Source organism: Aulonocara sp. 'chitande type north' Nkhata Bay, linkage group LG14 (assembly GCF_057382095.1).
Source record: "Aulonocara sp. 'chitande type north' Nkhata Bay isolate Kocher_YH1m ecotype deep benthic linkage group LG14, A_spYH_male_GT1.1, whole genome shotgun sequence".
Taxonomy (NCBI): Eukaryota; Metazoa; Chordata; class Actinopteri; order Cichliformes; family Cichlidae; genus Aulonocara; species Aulonocara sp. 'chitande type north' Nkhata Bay.
The window spans coordinates 32,013,034-32,033,676 of record NC_141357.1 but is presented as its reverse complement, the minus strand read 5'-3'; the positions used below and the strand labels follow the sequence as shown (position 1 = coordinate 32,033,676).

The 20,643-nt window shown below is 39.6% G+C and overlaps 1 protein-coding gene across 1 annotated transcript; it reads right to left on the bottom strand.

Moving 5' to 3' along the window:
• Positions 1 to 1,960: 1,960 nt before the first annotated feature.
• On the bottom strand, positions 1,961 to 18,531 carry urb1 (URB1 ribosome biogenesis homolog). The gene is made up of 39 exons (XM_086262102.1): positions 18,296 to 18,531; positions 18,036 to 18,175; positions 17,796 to 17,947; positions 17,577 to 17,706; positions 17,387 to 17,483; positions 17,229 to 17,314; positions 17,034 to 17,159; positions 16,789 to 16,919; positions 16,512 to 16,707; positions 16,292 to 16,429; positions 16,025 to 16,198; positions 15,819 to 15,945; positions 15,586 to 15,708; positions 15,375 to 15,487; positions 15,174 to 15,293; positions 14,691 to 14,807; positions 14,427 to 14,565; positions 14,180 to 14,338; positions 13,396 to 13,595; positions 13,091 to 13,309; positions 12,830 to 13,015; positions 11,891 to 12,731; positions 11,597 to 11,801; positions 11,320 to 11,506; positions 11,188 to 11,246; positions 10,918 to 11,102; positions 10,725 to 10,835; positions 10,579 to 10,642; positions 10,325 to 10,493; positions 9,202 to 9,304; positions 8,951 to 9,111; positions 8,753 to 8,864; positions 8,440 to 8,546; positions 8,064 to 8,207; positions 5,909 to 6,018; positions 5,571 to 5,777; positions 5,168 to 5,409; positions 4,026 to 4,604; positions 1,961 to 2,300 (listed from the first exon to the last, which is right to left on the bottom strand). Exons 1-39 carry the CDS (start codon positions 18,420 to 18,422, stop codon positions 2,119 to 2,121), a joined length of 6,768 nt encoding a protein of 2,255 aa, XP_086118228.1. The 5' UTR covers positions 18,423 to 18,531; the 3' UTR covers positions 1,961 to 2,118.
• Positions 18,532 to 20,643: the final 2,112 nt, after the last annotated feature.

Sequence of the window (20,643 nt, the reverse complement as noted above, 5' to 3'; positions counted from 1 at the left end):
GAAGATAACACATTTTCTATTCTCCTCCCAGATTCCGTTGTTATAATATTTTGGGTAGTCGTCATTACCTTTGTGGCATGTCTTTTTCTCACTTTGAATCTACTGTCTCGCAGTGGAAACCTACCAAAGTAAGTATAAAGGTCAATTGCCTTTAATGCCTTTAAAGTGCGTTTTCTAACTGAAACATGTATATGCGTTTCAATATGCGTAATCCCTAAAGGGCTGCTCATACTTAAAATTGTCTTGTTGTCTTTGCAGGAATCACACGTCAACTAATTCACTAGAGACTCGATCTTTATGAGAACATAGTGAAAAACGGAGGCGATGGACTCAAATTCAAAATGTGATGATAAGGTGCAACAGCACTAATGAAATTTAAAATGAGAAGAAGTGACCATCATTCTTAACATCTCGCAAGATCACTGCAAAGTTCAAGGCTTCCTTAACCATTAAAAAAATGTTACGTAACAGCTGCTTTGAGCTTTAAACCACTGTGTGTGTGTGTGTGTGTGTGTGTGTGTGTGTGTGTGTGTGTGTGTGTGTGTGTGTACATAAGAACAAGGACAGCGAGAGTATATTTGGCAGCTTTGCTCCTTCCATTTTCATTTTAGTCCCAAAACTTTCTGCTCAAAATTTGTACATACAGTACTTTGGAAAAGTTCTGAGCCACCTCTCATTTCTTTGCATTTTACTAGGTAAATGGGAGCATGTAAACATACAGGGACATACGGTATACAAGGCAAAACAGACTTTGTATAGTTCTAACAAGTTTTAAAGTCGCCTTTTGTATGACTGACTTTTTGTAGTTTCTTTAAGAATTCTTCAGGAATGGTTCTCCAAGCTTCTTGAAGAACATTTAAAGCTCTTCATTGAGGTCCAAATCAATCCACAACTTTCATTGTGTTTTTTCAGTGTTTTGGGATCATTGTCATGCTGAAAAATGAAGTTGTTGCCAATCAAACTCTAAAAATACTTTACTGTGTTAATGACAAGATGTCAAATACCACAGGCTGAAAGGCAGCCCCAAACCATGACAGAGCCTCCACTTAAAAAAAAAAAAAAGGCTATAGACACCCACTGTTGTACCTCCTCCATACATTTCCACAATGGTTTGAATGAAAAATTTTACATTTGGATTTATCACACCATAAGACCCTTTGCCACCGATTTTCAGGAGTTCTTGTGTAACTTGTCACACCTCAGCCTTTTCACTTCATTTTCCTTCCGTAAGAATGGCTTCTTGCCAGCAACCCTTCCACTGAGACTATTTCTAAAGGTCTTGGTGAGCAGTAGATGAACAAAACTGAAGGTTTAAATGCATCTCACAGGTCCTGCGTCACGTCATTTGTTGTTTTTTTCCCCCCGTTTTGCATGAACATGACTAAAAATTACTAGATTTCTGATTCCTTGCAAGCAAAATATGAAGACGTGTAGGGGTGGCCCAAGACTTTGGGACAGTACTCTACATAAAAATATGAACAAAAATCTTAGATGTCTTATTTTGATACATATGTCCTTAGTTTTATACTAAAGGAAACAATGTCAAGAATTCCACCTGCAAACAAAGCATAGCTTAACATAAGTTATGCTTCCATCCACATGCTCTTCCTTCTTTGTGACTTCCCAATATAAGGACAATTAATACGCACAAAACCAGAAGTACCAATTATTTTTAAAGATACAATTTAAAATTAGTCTTTTGTCAAGTTGTTTGTTATGTTTAGACAACACTAGTTTATCATTAAGTGAATTTTCTTTATACTTGAATGATTCATAGGTCAGAATTAGGTGGCTTAACAAAAGATATTCCTATAAAAATATCAGGTACAAGGACTGGACTGAAAATGAATAATAAAGCAGCAAATTTCAAAATAAAAAACGGTGATTGAAGACACACACACACACTTGCAGGCACACTTGAGGTTAATGAGTTTAAAATAACGTTCAAATTGACAACAGATTTGTAAATCAACATTTTATGACAAGACGGTTTTACAAAAGTTTACAAAATATTTTAAGTCTATTTACAGGAAATAAATGCAGCTGAACAGAAGTATGTGAAGTCTCATTTGGTCTATTTTAAAGAACACATTAAGTGTTCACATATAATTTATATATTCAACTCTTCATGGTGATGATGTCATTACAGATGGCTCTTATGTCTACTTTCTTTTGGGATGATTTCACTTTCTTGCACTTGGCTCCGGTCACCAAACTGACATGAGACAGGAAGAGATCAGCCGATGTGGCTCCACTCCACACCTCATGGATGTACAGTGACAGCAGAGACAACCCTGCTTCTGGAAACAAGAAAACAAGACATCAAACTCATTTACAAAACAACCTATTAAAACTTATTGTCACTTTGGGACTTTAAAGATACTGAAAAAGAAAATGTAAACATGTATTTACTATTTTCTTCTATATTTAAATGTATATTTTTACGTACGATGGATTCTACATCACGATTAAAATATGTTTGACAATATATATTATTACTGTAGGCTTTCTTTTTTTAGTTCATGCTTTGACAAATGTGGCAAATACAGAGTATCTAATCAATGTAGAGAATATACAGTTGAATTCATAACTTCATTTTGTTAAAAAACACCAAATATAGAATATTCAACCATTTCTTAGACCACCTGTCAAAAAAAAGAAAAGAATATTTAAGAAATCTCTAAAACGTGTTTAAAACTAAATATTATGCCATTTATTAGGCAAAATCCTTTGATCCTAACAGGAGTTGTCATTCTTGCTGGCATTGCAATCTCTTTTGTTACTAAATTAATAGTTTCCAGCTGTTCTCTTTGTTTGTGCAAACTATCTCTGAAGGATTCAAGTCTGGACTTTGACATGACCATCAGTCTAAATTCCTTTTTCTTAGTCAAATAGTTTCTGCACAGCTTTCAAGTATGCTTGGGGTCATTGTCCTGTTGGTATATGAGCCAAACAGTTTCTGTGCAAGAGTTTAAACTTAGATTCGTCTCTCCAAAGTACCTCTTTCCAGTTATCTACAGTCTACCATCTGTGTTCTTTGGCAAATCCGAGATGTTTCTGGATGTTTACAGGCCCCAATAATGTCTTTATACCAGCAGCTACTCTTCCTTTTAAGTCTTCTTTATTCAGTTGTCTGAATAAATTGTGGAGGTAATTGTGGAGACCTTCTCAGACTGATCTAGAAGCATTTATCTCTACTTGAAGATCAACACTGGTTTCCTTCTGTCTCTAGTACTTAAAATCTTAAGTTGATTCACATCCACTTCTGTAAGTTTTCATTTTCTGCTTCATTTTCTTCCTCTGGGCCTTTTCGTGAATACCAGTTCAGCAGTTGACTTCAGGGCATGCTCGACCTCACTGTGACAATAATTTCTGTATTTCCCTGTTTGTCTCAAAGACCATGCAGCACCACGAAGTGCAAACTTTTTCCTTTTCCTTTTCAGCGAGTTCTCAACATTTCACCGTTTCGAGGACAAGTGAGGAATTTCAAACATTTTTATTCCCACATTTGAGCTTCTCTGAGGAGTCAGAAATTAATCATTTAACCAATAAAACTATTTTTTTCTCTTCTGGAATGCAAGTAAGCAACTCTAATTTATCATCTTAATAAAAATATAAAAATGTGCTTTACTATTGTTCCTTCCCTTTTATAAACCAGTAATTTTGAAAAGCCATGGCTAATAACAATAATTGTATTTAAGTCCTAAAAATATCATTTCAGTTAAAGATATTTTGCATACTGGCAGATTAAAAATGACAAAATAAACGATTCTGGTAATTACCAAAAGTGTAAAAGCAGTATGCTTTTGCCAGGGCTTCCATCTTTTGTAAGTAATTATGTTTGTTAATGTAACTTTCCTGCAGCAGCAGCAGCAGCATTGTGACATCTAGGGACCGGGACAATAATCTCAATTTTAAATCCTTTCATACTATATATGTTAACACTACATCCCACTTGTTTAACTGAGATAACTCATCAGTTACAATTTCAGAATAAGGGTTTGGAAAAAGTAGCAGGCTCTTACCAAGTCTAGTCTGATCATGTGTGACCTCTGGGATGCAAGCAGAGACAACTGCCTGATGCAGCTCTGGAAGGTTGCCTTGGATCTCTAGCAAGGAGATCATAATCTTGGTGAAAAGCTGTAAGGTTTCTGCTCTTGCTGAAATGCTGGAGTGACAGTGAGCTTCAAAGGCCTGATGGTAGAGCCGAAGGAGGTCCGCTTTCAAGCCAAGATCAAGCAGTACAACATCCACAATTTTTGTGTGTTTGATCACAGCCTTTTCAAGCCAGAGCAAGAATTCTTTTGCCCTGTTTTCATCATACGCGTCCTCCACCAAGCACCTCAGGGACCACTTTGTAACCAGGTGCGCAGTAATCCTGGCCAGCCAGCTGGGATCCAGCTTGTCTGTTGGCAGAGCTGGCTGGGGTTCACAGAGTTGGAAAGCAGGCTCCCAGTGAACAAAGATATTGGTGAGGTAAAGTTTACACTCTGTCAGAAGACTCTTATCTTCATTTTCGGTCTCTGTGTCTTCTGCCAACTTTTCTTTTCGCACATAGACGTGGGAAAGGGAGCTCTTAACTCGGGCCTTATCCTTTCTCATCCCTAAAGAGGAATATGGACAAAACGATATACAATGTGACAATGCAAAATAACAAAACTCTAAATTTTCCACTTCTTTATAAACATGACACTTGTTAAGCCTGATTTTTATTGCTGTTCTTTCGTCAGCCGTTCCTTTGCATTTACTTTTAACTCTAAGGCCAAGTTTCTGAGTTTGGCTGCAAATCAGGCACATTCATAAAACCATATAAATATCAAATATGAAGTATCTACTATTTAGAGATAGCAAGTAGTTATCAAAGCTACACAAAGTAAAGATATTACAAAGTATCTTAATCACAACTGCAAACATGGGTACAAAGTGGGTCATACCACATTTTTATACCAGTTAGTTTCATTCAAACACCTCATATATGTTTATCATGTTCATGCTGTTAAGTTTCAACTGGTAGTTTTTTTAATTAGCTGTTTAAATAAGGCTTGTTTAGGGTTGAAAAATGATCAGTATCTCCTTTTCCATTATGGGCTTGGAGGGTGTCCATCAAAGACTACCGTGGCAACTGTACAAGATTCTCTGTATGTTAGAATTTGTTAAAAGCACTCACCCATCACCTCCTTCACTTTGTGCTTTTCTGACAAGGCTTGTATTTGGGTAAGAAGTTCTGTATTGTGGGACGAGGAGGCCCAGCAGTGAAGCAGAGCGAGGGCTTCGGTGCAGGACAGAGGCTGTGGCTGGAGCGTGAGCCGGTCTGCCTGTTTGCTTACATGGAGAGCAGTCGCACGATGCTTCAGCACAGAGCAAAGAGTCTGTAGAAACAAGCTGAGCTGAGCAGCCTTCAAACCCAACCTGTCAGAAGGAGATGAAACAATGACATCTTTCATCAAAAGACAGTTAACATTTACTGGACATCTTAGGTTTCATCACTGCACGTGTGAATAAAAGTTTTGGGTAAAGTGCCCGAGGTGTGGACTTTCTAACAGCCCTGAATGATGGATGAGACACGTTACCCGAGATGTCTCGTGATAGTTGACGCCACACATAAGAATTCACTGATGAGTGGCGGAGGAAGACATTTCACAAAGCTCTGAGGTTTCTCCTCAGCAGATAAGGAGGTCTTTGCTTCATCCACCTGCTTCTCCTTCTGCCCGAGGGCCGTAAACCACAGCACATGAAACAGATCGATGATGGCGCACAGCAGCTGCCAATCCAGATTCCTGTCAATTAAAAACAGACATATGTAACAAATATGTAACTGATGAAAATCATCATTAAAATATCAAAATAAAAATTTAAATATCAAAATAAAGAACCAAAATTTAACAGCAAACCTTAATTTAAGGCTCACCTTTTTTCAACTATTTGCATTATCCAGGTTAGGAGCCCAGAGGTCTTGGTGAGGTTATGCGCCGCTTTGGTCACACGAGCAGCCTGACACAACACCCTGATGATCTGTGCCTAAAAAGTGAGAAATACATGTACGTGATATTCTTATTTTTCCTGTTTGTGTACATTTCAGAGAATCACGCACCTTATCCTCAAAAATGTGTTCGTTTTCAGAACTTTACGGTGGTACTTTCTGATCTCTTTCTTCATTATGTGAAGGATTTGGCTCTATAACCTACTAGTGTAATGAATAACTATCTTATTATTGGTGTTTTTCATTATACGCAGTAATAGCTGAGTAATGTGTAGTCCATTCTGCACAGAGTTGTTATAGTTTTTCTATTTTCTAGTGAGTTTTTATCTTGTTTTAATTTTTAAAAAAATTCATTTTAGCTTCAATAGGTTTCCAGAGTGGGTTTGCTTGTTTCAGGTTAGTTTTCAGTCCTCAGACGTCAAATGCTGATAGGGTATTGTCGTCACCTCACCCGGGACGAATAAGTGTGAATGCGATAACTTGAGAATGAGGTGAAGTATGAGTTCAAATCTCAGTGACCTCGACCTCAAATTCAGAGGTCAAGTTTTCTGAAAATTCTGTGAATGCGTTAACTCAAGAAGAAAGTCACCTAGGATTTTCATATTCATACAATAGGTGCATCTACTAGGAGGCTGAGGGGCAGCACTGGTAACCGCTAGTATTTTTATTATTTGAAAATGTTTAGTTTTACTTTAATTTTTATCAATTGTATCAGTTTCAGCGTTAGTTTAAGTCCTTTTCTTTATTAATATCACAGCAGTTATATGCTAACGGTAGCATTTAGTATGGCTATTACAATAAAAACAACTTTTTCACATCCATAGTCACAAAAATTGATCGAGGGCTCATGAGACAACTTAATTATATTAAGTAAATAACAAATTGTGCCAAACTAACATTAATACTAAAACTAAGGATATTTCTTCTATATTTTTATTTTAGTTTCAAACATTTCAAGTTCAAAAAGATTATTTCAGTAGTTTTTGTTTTTTAAACAATCTGTTTTTATTTTTACTTTAGTAAACTATAATTTGTTTTCATTTCCAGTTTTACATTTTATGTTTAGCTGTAGTTAACTATAATAACTTTTGTTCTGCATGCAAACTAATTTTCTAATCTTTTCGAGCCCCAAAAACAACAGTTTCCTGAATCCACCGGGTACAGCATGATGTTTTCTTTCCTTCTCATCACACAAAATAAGTTGCTGGGTGTGCAGAGAGGCAAAAGCAACTGCATTAAGTTGGCCCCAGCGATCCACCTGAATAGTGAACTCCCCCAAAGCTGGCAGCAAAGGGGTCAGATTTTAAGTTTGCTAGAAATGACTGAAATCACAGCAGCTCATTTGCCCCCGATCTCACCATATTCTTAGCATCCTCCTCTATCACACCAACCCTGTACATGTCCTACTTTAGTACATCCATAAACCTTCTATTACAGAAGTAACTATGAAATAGATTCAAGGAGAAAGCACATGTCCTAAAGACACAGGATGTTTGACATCTAGAACATAGTGGGCAAACAGATGGATAAATTACTGTTTGAACGACGTGGTAATGTGGAAACATTTGAGTGTACCATGAGTCGTCTGAAATGGTTTTCAACCAAGAACCAATTAACCAGCAAATCCTAATCTTATTCTACGTAGAATCATATTATACACGTGTGAAACTGGTTGCTGTAGGGGTTGAATTTAAGAACACAGACATCAAGTCTTGCTTAGAAAGAAATTGATAGCATGGTAAATATTTTGACACAAATCTAAGCCCTTGGAGGAAACTATATCAGTGAGAGCATATTCACATAAATCAGCAAGAAAGACAAGCTCGCTGTCATGCCAAACCTTGAACAGTCACAGATACAAAAATGCTGTCAGGAGAGAGATTAGTGAGACAAAACAAACCATAAAGGCCCTGGTTGGTCTGAAAATGTCAATATATCACCCAATAGTAATACAAAAGTTTGAAAGGCTCAATCTTCCTTTAGATTTAACTTTTTTAGGACATATTGTCTTGATCTAAAATGAAGGTTTCTTCAAAACTCAACTAGAAAAAATGGTGACAACTACAGACAGACAAGCGTGTACCTGGAAGTGTTCATCACACAGAGGGCTGCTGCTGAAGCCTAAAAGGATCTGAAAGATGCCTTGCTGGTTGCACAGGTCATAGCAGTGTCCATCTTTCATCCCTTGCTCCAGCACGCTTAGAATCCACTCACGTTCCACCTTGTGCTGCAGAAAGAAAGAAAACACAAACAGTCACGACTCCCACGTCTTTCAACCCTTCACAAAAACGGATAACAGTCTAAAAAAAGGCCTGAGCTAAGCAAACAAACCGATAAAGGTTGCTCATCCAAGAGGAGTTTATTTGGATAGTCATTTAAGTTCAAGGAAGCGTCACCAATCATGTTTAACACCAGACGGCACCAGAATACAAAAACAGTGTTTTCACCAGTTTCTTTACCTCCAAGTCAAAACTGTAGAAAAGCTTAAAAAACTCAGGGACTCTTCTGAAGTCCAAACTCTGGTGGGATAGCAGAAATCTGTTCAGCACCACGTACATGTGGTCCTCTGGGAAAAGCGAACAAACATGTGAAGGTCAAGGATTCTTTTGTTATTACAGGAAACGGTAGATAGAAAAACAAGTGCAAACCATGACTGTGATTCTTATTCAGGATAGATTAGCCTAAAACCTACTTTCAACCTAAAAAGCATCTCTTAGTAAATAATAAGAGTTATGTCAGCAGAAAGATATTCAAGTTTTCAGGGTTACACACCAGGTTTGAGCATCTGCTGAGCCACTTTGGTGATGTAAGTGGTCATGACAAATGGGAGTCTTTGATTCTGTTGCTGAATTCCATTTTTTACCATGTCCATCAAGTAGAGCAGCTGTGAGACAAAAACAAGCCCGTCAGTGTTTCCAAACACACAACATTTACACACACACACACACATAAGAAGTCTCTAATATTTACCTGTCTCTTTTCTCTGAACTGAGCACCCTCCAGATGTTGGTAGAAGCAGCTAAGCACGTGGTACGCTGCCGCCCTCACCTTTGGATCATAGCTACTCAGAGCCATTACAGTTACTCCAAGAGCGTGGCTGGATACAAACTTCAGGCAGTCAATAACACATTCTGTCAAAGAGGAGGAAATACGCAACAGATATAAGAAGTGATAATTAAAACTAATTATACTGAGTGACGACAACCAGTGAAATATGATACCTGGCCGCAATATGGCGCTGAACAGAGGCAACAGAAAACACGGATCATACAAATTCCCAAGGTCTTTCACTTTATTATTATTGTAGAGTGGCTCCGTGCTTTCCTGAGAGAGGGTAAGAACATGTACATTACACAAACATATAATGCAGTGTGTCATTTACCACTAATTGACACCGATCAGGCATAACCTTATTTTTTGCTGCCAGCGCAGCCCTGACCCGTCTGGGCATGGACTCCACCAGACCCCTGAAGAATCTGGTGGAGTCCATGTTAGCAACAGATCATTTAAGCCCTGTAAGTTGCAAGGCGGGGCCCCATGAATCAGACTAGTTTGCCCAGCACATCTTACAGATGCTTGACTGGATTGAGATCTGGAGAATTCAGAGGACAAGTCAAGTTTCAATCTTGTTGTTGTGCTCCTCAAACTACTCCTGAACCAAAGCATTTGTGGTGCATTATCTTGCTGAAAGAGGCCTTTTTCCATGAAAAACTGTACATGGTCTGGAACAATACTTAGGTAGGTGCTACATGCCAAAATAACATCTAAATGGATGGCAGGACCCAGGGTTTCCCAGCTACAGATTTCCCAAAGCATCAGGCTGCCTCCGGTGGCTTGCTTTTTTCCCCATAAGGCATCCTGGTGCTAGGTGTTTCCCAGGTAAGTGATGCAGCTAGCCATCCGAGGTCCAGTTGTGATGCTCATGTGCCCATTGTTGGTACCCCCGACAGCATGCAGGGTCAACGTGGGCACTTTGACTGGTCTGCAGCTGTGCAGCCCAATACACACCAATCTATGATAAACTGGGCATTCTGATACCTTTCTATCAGAACCAGCATGAACTTTTTCAGGAGTTTGACCTATAGACGTTTATCTGCTGGAACGGAGAACAGGGACCAGGGATCAGAATTTGGCCCTTGCTAAAATCCTCAACTGCCAATTTTTCCTCTTTCCACCAAATCAACTCTAAGGACAAAATGTTCACTTATTCCCTCATTGATCCCACCCACTAACATACGGCATGATAAACACATAATAAGTTTTATTCACTTCATCAGTCAGTGGTCATAATATTATGCCTGATCGGTGTAAATCTGAAAAGTAAATATGATGTTAAACATTAACCTGCGGGATGATTTTGCGCTGCTGTGGAAAGTGTGCAATAGTTTGCAACATCTTGTCAGGTTTGAGGAGAGCCAACAGGTCATCTGAGCTGGTCTGCTTCCACAGAGAAGCTCCCAGGCTTTTACTGGTCTTGTGGTGCTCCACTGCTGTTGGGCCCCACAACAATGACCTGCAGTTGAAAACTCACACTGAGTTTTTGTATTAAACAAGCACACTTCTAGCATTTAGAACATAAAAAGATGAATTCAACCTACTGGAACTTCAGCAGGCTGACTTGGTTTCTTTCATATTCCTGAAGAAGCAGCAACAATTTTTGATCTGCAAAACAGAAGAAGATATAAGAGGATAAGACAATAAAAACGCAAAAAAAGAAAAAAGAAAACAGGTTTTCTTGTTTTACCTGAAGTACTCAGCGTAGCTCCGTATGCTCCCAAAAGTACAACAAAATGATTGATGTTGCAGACACTCTGGCTTTTCTTCACCAGACAGAGTAGGAGGAATACCAACTCTTCTAAATTGACAACAAATGTGTGTTTTTGTGATTAAATTGTGATTTGGAATCTTTAAAAAAAAAAATCTTTATTGCATTGTACCTTTAATCTGGCAGCTGTTAGCCTCTTCAGAGTCCAGCATGGTGGGCAGGAACAGAGAATGGCTGGAGATCATTGTGTAAAGAGTGGGTAAAGGTATCAGGTCCTTTTGAACCTCAGTGCCACAATACATCACTTCCAACAGGCTGCTCAGAGTGTTCAGGAAGTGGTGATCTCTGTAGCGATATCTGAAAGATTTAAGAATATTTTACAGTCACTCAGCAAAAGTTATGAAACATTAAATAGCAAAATGGATTTAAATAGATAACCTACTTTAGTCCATTTTTGACAAAATTGTTCCACTCAGATGCAGTGATGTCTTCTTTGGATATCTGTATAAAGAAAGTAAGTTAGGAAATGCAAAAAGTTTAAAACTTACAAAATGTATGCGTGAAGTAAACCCACTAGCACTCGCTGTAGTCTTTTTAAGATGCTGTGCTCCTGCTCTAATGGGGAAGTAGCCTGATCTTTCGAGTGACTGTAAGAGGCAATGAGACACTTGATAGCTGCAGTGGCGACAGACTTCCTCCATTTTTCCTGTTCTTCTGGGCAATCAGCCAGCTTGTCACTGATAACATCTACTAGTTGCCATCTGAAAGAGCAAAGAATATTCATCAAGTAAGTTTTGACAGGATCATTTCATTTATTTTTTGTAGTTTTGTAGTGCGACTATAAATTTCACCTTTCAAAACTGTCCACATTTTGAAGAGCACTGGGAAGACTGTTGATCAAATCCCCGATGTCCTTGCTGTTTGCAGAGAGCTTTATCAAACTGCCTAGAGTTTCCGTAAGCTGGGCTCCGGACTCTTCTGTCAGGTTTCCCAGAACACACTGGGAGAACTTGGCGAGTAACCCTTGCTTCAAGGCTTTCAAAATGTCTTTTTGCACTATGAAACAGCAGCAACCAAGCATACCTCAATTAGTATATATAGCAATACGAGATAAAAGAGTAACAATTATTTGTTTCAGTACGTACCATCTTTGGGTCTGGCTGGGTCCTCTCTGCTTGCCACACGTAAGTACATATTAATCAGTGGAAGGAAGGCTTCCGATTGGTCAGAAAGCTTCTCCATGTTTTCAGGTTCAAGACACCACATCTCAAACCGGAGCCGGTGAGTGGAGCAGTTCTGCAGCAGGAGAGAGCTGATAGCCAGAGAGTCTGAGAGTGGTCTTTGGAGACAGTGCAACAGCACATCTGTGTGGAGGAGTTTTGCACTGCTTGGCTCACTGGATAGAAACTGGAGCAAGAATGCCTCCAGTGCAGGCTTGGAACAGGACAGCAGCAGGGTGCCCAGACCAAAGAGGTGTGCCTGTGTCAGAAATGTGCCATGGTCCTGGGAGGCCGTATATTTACACTCTGTGAGGATCTGTAGAGCTGCCTGACCGTAAATGCTGAGCTCAAAATTTGCCCCCTTACTGCTACTGGGGGAGATGAGGCTGTTGTGTGGGAGGAGAAGCAACTTGGAGACAACTTCCCTCAAATTACCGGAATCCATGTAGTTGTGCAGAGACAGGAGGCCCTGGAAAGTTCTGGAGTGTTTCTTTGCCGGTTTAGAGCCCTTCTCCACCAATTCCTGAAGAGCAGCTCTTTCTAAAGCTCCCATGTAGCTCCTCAGAAGCTCTAGATGATTTAGTTCTTGAAGAACAGGGGCACAGAGCTTCAGGAGGACCAGAATATTATCTGTCATCAGTGAACACAAGTGCTTAAGTCTGACAGGGTTTAGAGAGTGAGGAGGCATGGCAGATAGCTCCAGAGCCAGAAACCACTGCTCCAGATATGGATGCTTGAAGACGGAGCCAAGAGCTGAAAGAAGGATCTAAAGAGAGAGAGTTTCATTAAAAAAAATCCTTCCCTCCAAAAAAGGAGAATATTGCAAAGTCTGAAAAAACACAGTAAACGCATTATTTTTCTAACCTGCTGAATATTAACTTCAACCGTGGAGGACTGGTTAAGTTCCAGAAAGAGGTCTGGTCCTTCTTGGCATTTCTCTACAGCTAGTTCAGAGTTTTTTGCCTCCTGAAAGCCTTGGAGCTTGATCACCATCTTTTCGAGTATTTCCATGAAGGTCCTCAACACGGAAGCTCCTACGTCTTTAGAGAACTGTGAAGAGGGAAATGATGCACTGTTTGCATATTCAACAATGTGAGGAGGACGGGGCTTGTTTTGCGCACCTACCAGTCCAAAGTTTTCCACAGTTGATCTGATGTAGAGTAATATCTGCTTGATTGCAACTGGAAACTCTGCCAGAGAAAGGGAAGCTAAAGCTTCTTCTGCACTTTTCCTAAAGGTATCCTTAAGCAAAGTGTCTGGACCTTGGATGTAGGCAGCTTTCATCAGTGCAGTGTATGATGTTTGATCTGATAATCCTTTTGCATGGCATTCAGAAGACCGGAACTAACAAAATAAACAAGAGTATTAGTCCAAGTACTATGTCTAACCATGTCTGATTAGGCAATCTCGTTGTATCACTAAAAACCCACCAATTCTTCACGGCACTGCTGTGGTAGCCACTTGGAGTAATACTGATGAAAACATACAATGGCTGAATGAGGAGAGGTAAAGCATTCAGAGGAGACAAACTCTTTATCGTACTGCAGCAGAGCCAGACAGAGAGGGAGCGGCTCTCTCTGACAGTGCAGCACATCTGAGAGCACTGCAGCCAAGTATTCATATACCATCCCTAAGAGACACAAAGACAGATGGTTACAAACATCATAGATCACAGTACATTTACTTTTCAATCAAAGTGTCCATGAACAGAATGGGTAAATGTCTTTTTAAACATTAATTACAGGCTATGGGCCAGATTCACTAAACTGGGTTTTGGCATTAAAAACAACAACAACAAAAACCCACAATGTATTTACAAAGAGAGCGCAGTGATTGCCAATATTACTACAAGAGATGGGAACTCAGAGATTTTGTTGCAAATGTGTTTGTTGGAGATTCTTTCACAAAGTGCAAAATACAGGAATAGAATATTTAAATCAAGCAAATTAAGTTCCTAAAGTTTGCGACACACAGTTTAGTACTAATTACAGCGATATTTAATGCGGAGAAAACGTATTATTTTCCGAGCTTGATATTGAAATGAACTGACTGTGTCTGTGATTGCACTCACATGCAATTTTGTCCCGTTTAGTAAATCTGGCCCTATATTTAAAGTTGTACTTCTTATACTGCATAACAAATTTCATGCTTTAAAAGTTTTTTTGCAAATTTGTGATTTCACTCTTTGTCACAAGTGAGGCAGAAATCATTTACCACTATCTGCTGGCAGCTTGTTTCGGGCCTCCAGGGCAGCGGGTACCAGGGCACTGAAGGGGAAGGTTTGCATGATGAGATCTTCACTTACAGCTGGGCCGAACTCCTCCAACTCACCATCACTGGCCTCCATAATGATATCGAGCATGTCTATGACATCTGAGATGAAAAAGTAAAAAGCATAAACATTCACGGACATACTTGAGCCCTAAAGAATTCAGCGTTGATTCCACATTTAAATGCTGACCATCTATGTGAGAAACTGGGACACTGGCTGTGTCACCCTCCTGGCTACTCAGATTCGCTTGCAGATAACCTGCTTCCTGGACCAGGCTGGCCACTTTATCTGTGTATTCATAGGAGCTGCACACCAGTTTAACCAACACCTAGAGCAAGAGACAGATTTTAAGAGTTTATTATCAGGCATAAGGATTAAAACCTTTATTTTTTCCAACCTCCAATATGACGGTTATGTAGAAAAGTAGGAAGAAATAAAAACTGGAAGACTTACCCGCTCCAAGAACTGAATAACAGTTTCTTGCTGGTTTGGCTCTAGTCTGGCCAGCTGTTCAAGCCAGAGCTCAAGCTCAGTCCAGGTGTGCTCGAACACACCAGTGTCCTTTAGTACCTAAATACAACACAGGACACCAATTGCTTTAGCAGTGCTGCAGGAGGAAATTTGTCCACACGAATATAAACCTCTTAAAATAAAATCCTTAAAAGACTTTAGCTTAAGCTGCTCTGATTTCATTAACTTAAAAAAGTTCAATGGAGGATTGAACTGTACCCTACAAAAGATAAATATCTGCTAACATACATATAATCCCTCCAGGAATGATGCCCTCGTATATAAAAATATAACATGCTTACAGTTTGTTTGCCTAAGTGGACCAATCTTGAATAAATAAGCACTAATTCAAATATCTAAATATATACAGTATGTCTCATATAATGCAGACTGGAAGCACAGAGGAAAAGGCAAAATGCTCCTTACTTTTAGAACAAGCATCTGTGTGGAGGCTTTCAGGTGGCTGCTGCTGCTGCTCACAAACATCTTGAGAAGCAGGTAAAATACAGATTTCTCTCCAGATGATGAATCTTTATCTGCAGCACCCTGTAAACACAGAAAAACTATTTAGAATAGATGTGTTTTAAACCAAAAATAAAAATAAATCAGAGAATTTAACTTCCTTACCTGCATACGGAACCAGGAGAATTTGCTTGCGGGAAGATCCAAGGCCAACTGCAGTACGTGGTGCTGCAAAACTGGGGGGACTTCATCCTTTATTCCTTTCTCTGACACAATGCCTGGACAGATAAAAAAAAACAGTGTCAAAAGCCATTTATTGGAAAAAATAAGCTTTAAAAAAGCAAAAGTTGGAGCTTAATAATGCCAAAAACATTACCCTTTAAAAGCTTGCTGAAGTCAAATTTGCACTGGCTAACCAGATGCGGCACCACTTTCTGGTAAAGGCATAGGACCTGAAGAATCAGAGCCTTCAGCAAAATGACCTCAGCTGTATCTTCAGCTGTTTCAAAATAAAGCACACAAGACAATCAACTCAGATCCTTTTGGGTTTTTAAAAAAAAATAGGATTACTTGGAATAAACAATAATCATGTACTGTGAATGCTACTACCAGGCACTTTGCATTTAGTCAGTTTAGCATCCCCTTCGCTTTTATCCTTTTTTTCTTCAGAGCCAGCTTTTTCCTTCTTGCTAAGTGACTGCCACTTTTCAATTATGCTTGTCATGTCAGGCAAAATCTGGAACAGAGCATGAACAATGATTCGAGCCTTTAAAGGTGGATCATTTGCTTTTATTAAGGCACTTTCCTGAACCTACCTTGCCGAGCATCTCCCTGTACTGCTGCACTAAATCCTCCATCATCTCAGCAGTGTATAGGTCTGAGCTGCACCACACAGACTTATCCAAAAGATACTCTATGTTCTTACTGGCTCTTTTCAAGATAAAATTGACCACCGACAGGGTTGTAAGGTGTGCTCCTGTATTGGCAAGCTGTCAAATCAGAGAAGACACATTTAAGTAAAAAAAAAAGTTTTCAGTCTTTACTGCAGTAATAAGTTTATTTTATGAGGCTCAGTCACTTACAATAAGGCCCTGTGTGAAGAAGCTCTTGTTGCAGACTGGAGGAAGAGATATCACCATCACCATGGAGAGCAAGCGAGGCAGAGGGATGACCTCCTGAGTTTGAAAGACTGTGGATATCTCTGGCTGGGCCTCGTAGATCTGATATAGAAATGTAAAGGTGACTATTACCATCTAAAAACTGATAAGATATTATTTTAACACTTTTACCACCAACAGTTACCTTTTTAAGAAGCTTCACATTGTCTTGCCAAGTAGTTTTGAGGCGCGGAGCATATGCATACTGAGTCTCCTTGAAGTATCTGGACAAAATATCGGGGGTAGCTTTCAGCACATTCACCACCAGATCTGCCACCAGTTCATCCTCAGTCGCCTGTTTCAGCCCCACCAAAAACTGGAGCAAAACAATGTTACCAGGCCTGCAAAGAAGTAAAATCCAGTGATCCACATGAGAAGTTCTCAGAAAAGGACAATGTGAAATTGGAATGTTAATGACTTACCTGCCAGCTGTGCCAAAGCTGACATCATGAAAGCTGATACCATGCTTACGGGAGCAACACAGATCAAGAAGGAAACTGTGAGCGAGTTCCCGGATGACTGTCATCCCAGAAAGCTCAGTGTTTTCCGACATCTTAAAAATATCATGTAATTAAATAAAAACGTTACTTGGACATGTTAAAGTAAACTGACCTGACACAATCTTTGTTTCTTTTGACACAAAACAGCAAAACAACAAGCGACCTACTCTGTTATCATCCACGGTTGCATCTGCAATCCCATTCCATTTATACAGCGACGCGATGCTGGCCAACACAGCAGGTGTGAAGAAACGTACTTTCTGTGTTTTACTGATGGCTTTGTTTAGAACAACCTACAGAAAGGAATACATCTTATTACTAAATCCATGATCTGATCTCAAATGTCCTGGACTAGTACTTACTTTAGTTTTCAATGTGGACAAAATCAGGTTGACTGTGGACATCCGGTCCTCCTTCAGACCTGTATTCAGGATCACTGGCAGGAGTTCTAACATACCAAATGAACATGTTACTCACAGACAGTCCACTGCATAAATTATAATTTATATCTAAATATTACCTTTGATTTCTAATATTTGTCCGACTGTTGCGTTATCACCAGACACCACGAAAGAGAGCACAAACTGGATAAAAGCCTGGCAGACATCAGGTCTACCCTGTAAAATTATAATATCCAGAAAAGATTTATCTACAGAATACGACTAATCTGATGCACATCATAAACCCTGTGGACAAATACTGCATCGCACCTGCTTATCCTTCATCTTTGCCAATCCAGACAGAAATTTGTTAATGTGAAGGTGACTTAAGACCTCTCTGGCAGCTTCTGGACCCTGGGTGACCAAGGCGCACAGAAGACCGAGACACTGGCGGATAAACCTGTGTTCAAAGGGAAACAACATTGGTTTTGAGGCCAGAATGGTTTTAAACTGAGTGTCATTGTGCTCTACTGAAATCCACAAATCAACCTGTGGTTTGCTGAACGGAAAGACCCCTGCAGGAGTTTCATGTAGCTGAAAACGGTCTTCTTCACAATGGCATTGCCAACCATGTTGAAATGGGAGAGGTCACTGGCTGTCCTTAGAAGGATCGCCTCCAGGCTCCCAAAAATCAGCATCATCTGTACAGAAACACGATCAGAGTTTAACTCAGAAACCTCAGAAAGAGTGAGCCGGGCCAGAGCCGTCCGCTGAGAAACTAAAGCTTACCTCACTCTCTACGTGTTTTTCTCCTTCGAGCAATTTGAAGATCTCTGCACACTCCATGGAGATTTTAATATAACCTTCAACCACATCGTACAGGTCGGACCGTGGCAACTTCTTAGCGGTCGATATAAACTTCTCCAGTCCTGCAGACGAAAAAAGGAGGGGGGCAAAGGCGGGATGCCGATAAAACAATGCATAGTTGACTGAATGCATAACACAATATTATTACTTCAAGCTGATGATTTGTACATACTATCACTCACCCTTCATGGCTGTGGTCGGGTCCTTCAGCATGGCTTTAAAAACTGTCCCATTGAACTCCGGAATCGTTTCTTTTTTCCGCGGAGTGTCTGACTCAGCAGACTCGTCGTTGCGCCGCTTTTTACCCATTTTGTTATATACAAACAACAATTACCACTGACGTGAGTTTTTTTATGCACTATCCTGCCATGTAAGTGTTGTCACCCACGTTGCTCTGTAAACAGAACGCGGTACAACGGAATTGTCATCCGACCAGAAACGTTCGCTATTGAAATTTAGTTCCGCATTATCATGTAAGTTAAATAAAATGTATTTTGTCTCCTCCGTCTTTTACATAAAGCACATGCACATTTCATAAAATTTGCGACATTTTACATCCCTTAAACATGTAAAAAAACCAGTTAGCTTATTCTTTTATACTGTCTGCCTTTAGCTTGACGGCTAGGTGTGAAAACTCTCTTAGAAGTATTTTTTAATATTCAGGATTTTAATATTCAAGAAGAGGGCGCCGGTCTACAACACTTTTGATCCAAATCTTTCACTTTTGCCTTAAGTCTCTCTCTCTCTCACACACACACACACACACACACACACACACACACACACACACACACACACACACAGAGAGAGAGAGAGAGATGGGGGGGGGGGGGGGGGGGGTGCTTAAATATTAAAGAATTTAAGAAAGCTAGAAAACTCTTCATACCACCAGGCACCTATTTAATCATGTAATTCACATTTTCTTACAGGCTACAAGTTTTAATCCGATCTGCAGAATTTTGCTCAAGCTTGAATTATTGAATGTTACAATAATGAAGCCTGTCACCAATCAATGATTAATCCCTCCCCAGATGTCATCTTGCACTGGGATCACACCAGCAATAGTTCTTAGACTACATCCATTTTTCAGACTTGGTCAAAAAACCACCTTCCAGGATGGTTCTGACTACAGTGGGTGTATTCAGGATGAGATTTCGTCATTGCACGAGAAACACAAACTCAAGATAGGCAGAAAGATAGAAACCCCTTTTTTTCTGCTCCGTTTAGTGCTCGCACATTCCACCATCCACATGTGTTTGTGGTTGTCAACACATAGCATTGCTAGCATGCAAAATCCAGTCATGAAAGTGGGCTGGTTGAATTCAAATAGTTGAAATGAAAGATTTGTGTAGTCTGGACTACAAAGAAGAAGTAGAGAGACCTATGAGGGAATGGCCCTCATGCTGTGTATGAGTTTTACATCCTTTTCATTTATGCATGTTTGCAAATCCCCATGCAGACAAGCTCTACCTGCTGCTTAAACTTGTGGGGTCCAAGAACTCTCCGGCTTTGCAAATGCTGCAAATCCCCTGCAAGATACAAAGTTTCCAACAGCCTTTATTCTAGTTTTTTATATTTAACTAAAGCATAATAAGTTAGGGAAAACACACATTTTGCTGAGCCATGCAGACATAGTTGTGGCTTAGATTTGTATCCTATTTAAAGTGTATCTGGTTTTTAACCACAGTGGTGCCTTTTCTCAGTTATTCTCTCAGCAAACTTTTGCAGACGCTGCCTAAACAGATCTAAAAGCTGACTTTGATGTGATAAGTAACCAGTGCTATAGGTTAAAATGAGCTATGTGGTCTGAATATCCTATTTTGTCACATGGTGTTTGGTTTGCAGCCTTCCCCTCTTGTTCAGCGTCTATTCTTCTTGATTTGCAAAGAGAACATCCAGCAGTTCAACTGGTGGTTGAGCTCAATTCTTTCTCAGAATATCTGACATCCTCATAACACAGGCAGCATTATACATCACACATGATATGTTTTACAACACTAGTCTGCATTTCCAAAACCACACATCTGTTTTTGATGATTGTTGAGAAAGACAGCTATTATTTTTTTGTGGAATGAATTTGAATGGGATAGTAATATTTCACAAACTGGAATTTCAGCATAACATCTTGTGTAACTTGTGTTCCCACGAATATGTTTAAGCTTAATTTTTTTATTCAATTGCATGGCCAACAGGGGTCACCTTTGCCTGGTTTAAGAATTTGAATTTATTTGCACCGAATAATGACTTGCAGAATGACTTGCAGCCTGTTATTTTCTGCAGTGTTACTCCATCTGATTTGATTCCAACTCACTGATGTACTCAAGTGAGACACCACAAAGATGGCACAGATGCTTTGTGATGAATGTGATATGACGTGTTACAGCACACTGTTTATTTTTTTAAACTGAATTATAGAGCTCTTACTTACTTGTGCCCTCAGTCAAGGAAACAGGCCCATTATTTTAAACTCAAATTGAACAGCATTTAATTTTCAGTATTTACGAAACACCAGAAGTTGCTGGATCATCTT

Excerpts from the sequence above, each read along its gene's own strand:
- urb1 (XM_086262102.1), bottom strand. The coding sequence starts at position 18,422 with ATGGGTAAAAAGCGGCGCAACGACGAGTCTGCTGAGTCAGACACTCCG. Across the intron at positions 13,310-13,395 it reads AGCAGTGCCGTGAAGAATTG|TTCCGGTCTTCTGAATGCCA; the intron begins GTGGGTTTTTAG and ends TTATTTTGTTAG. Across the intron at positions 10,643-10,724 it reads AGCTACGCTGAGTACTTCAG|ATCAAAAATTGTTGCTGCTT; the intron begins GTAAAACAAGAA and ends TCTGTTTTGCAG.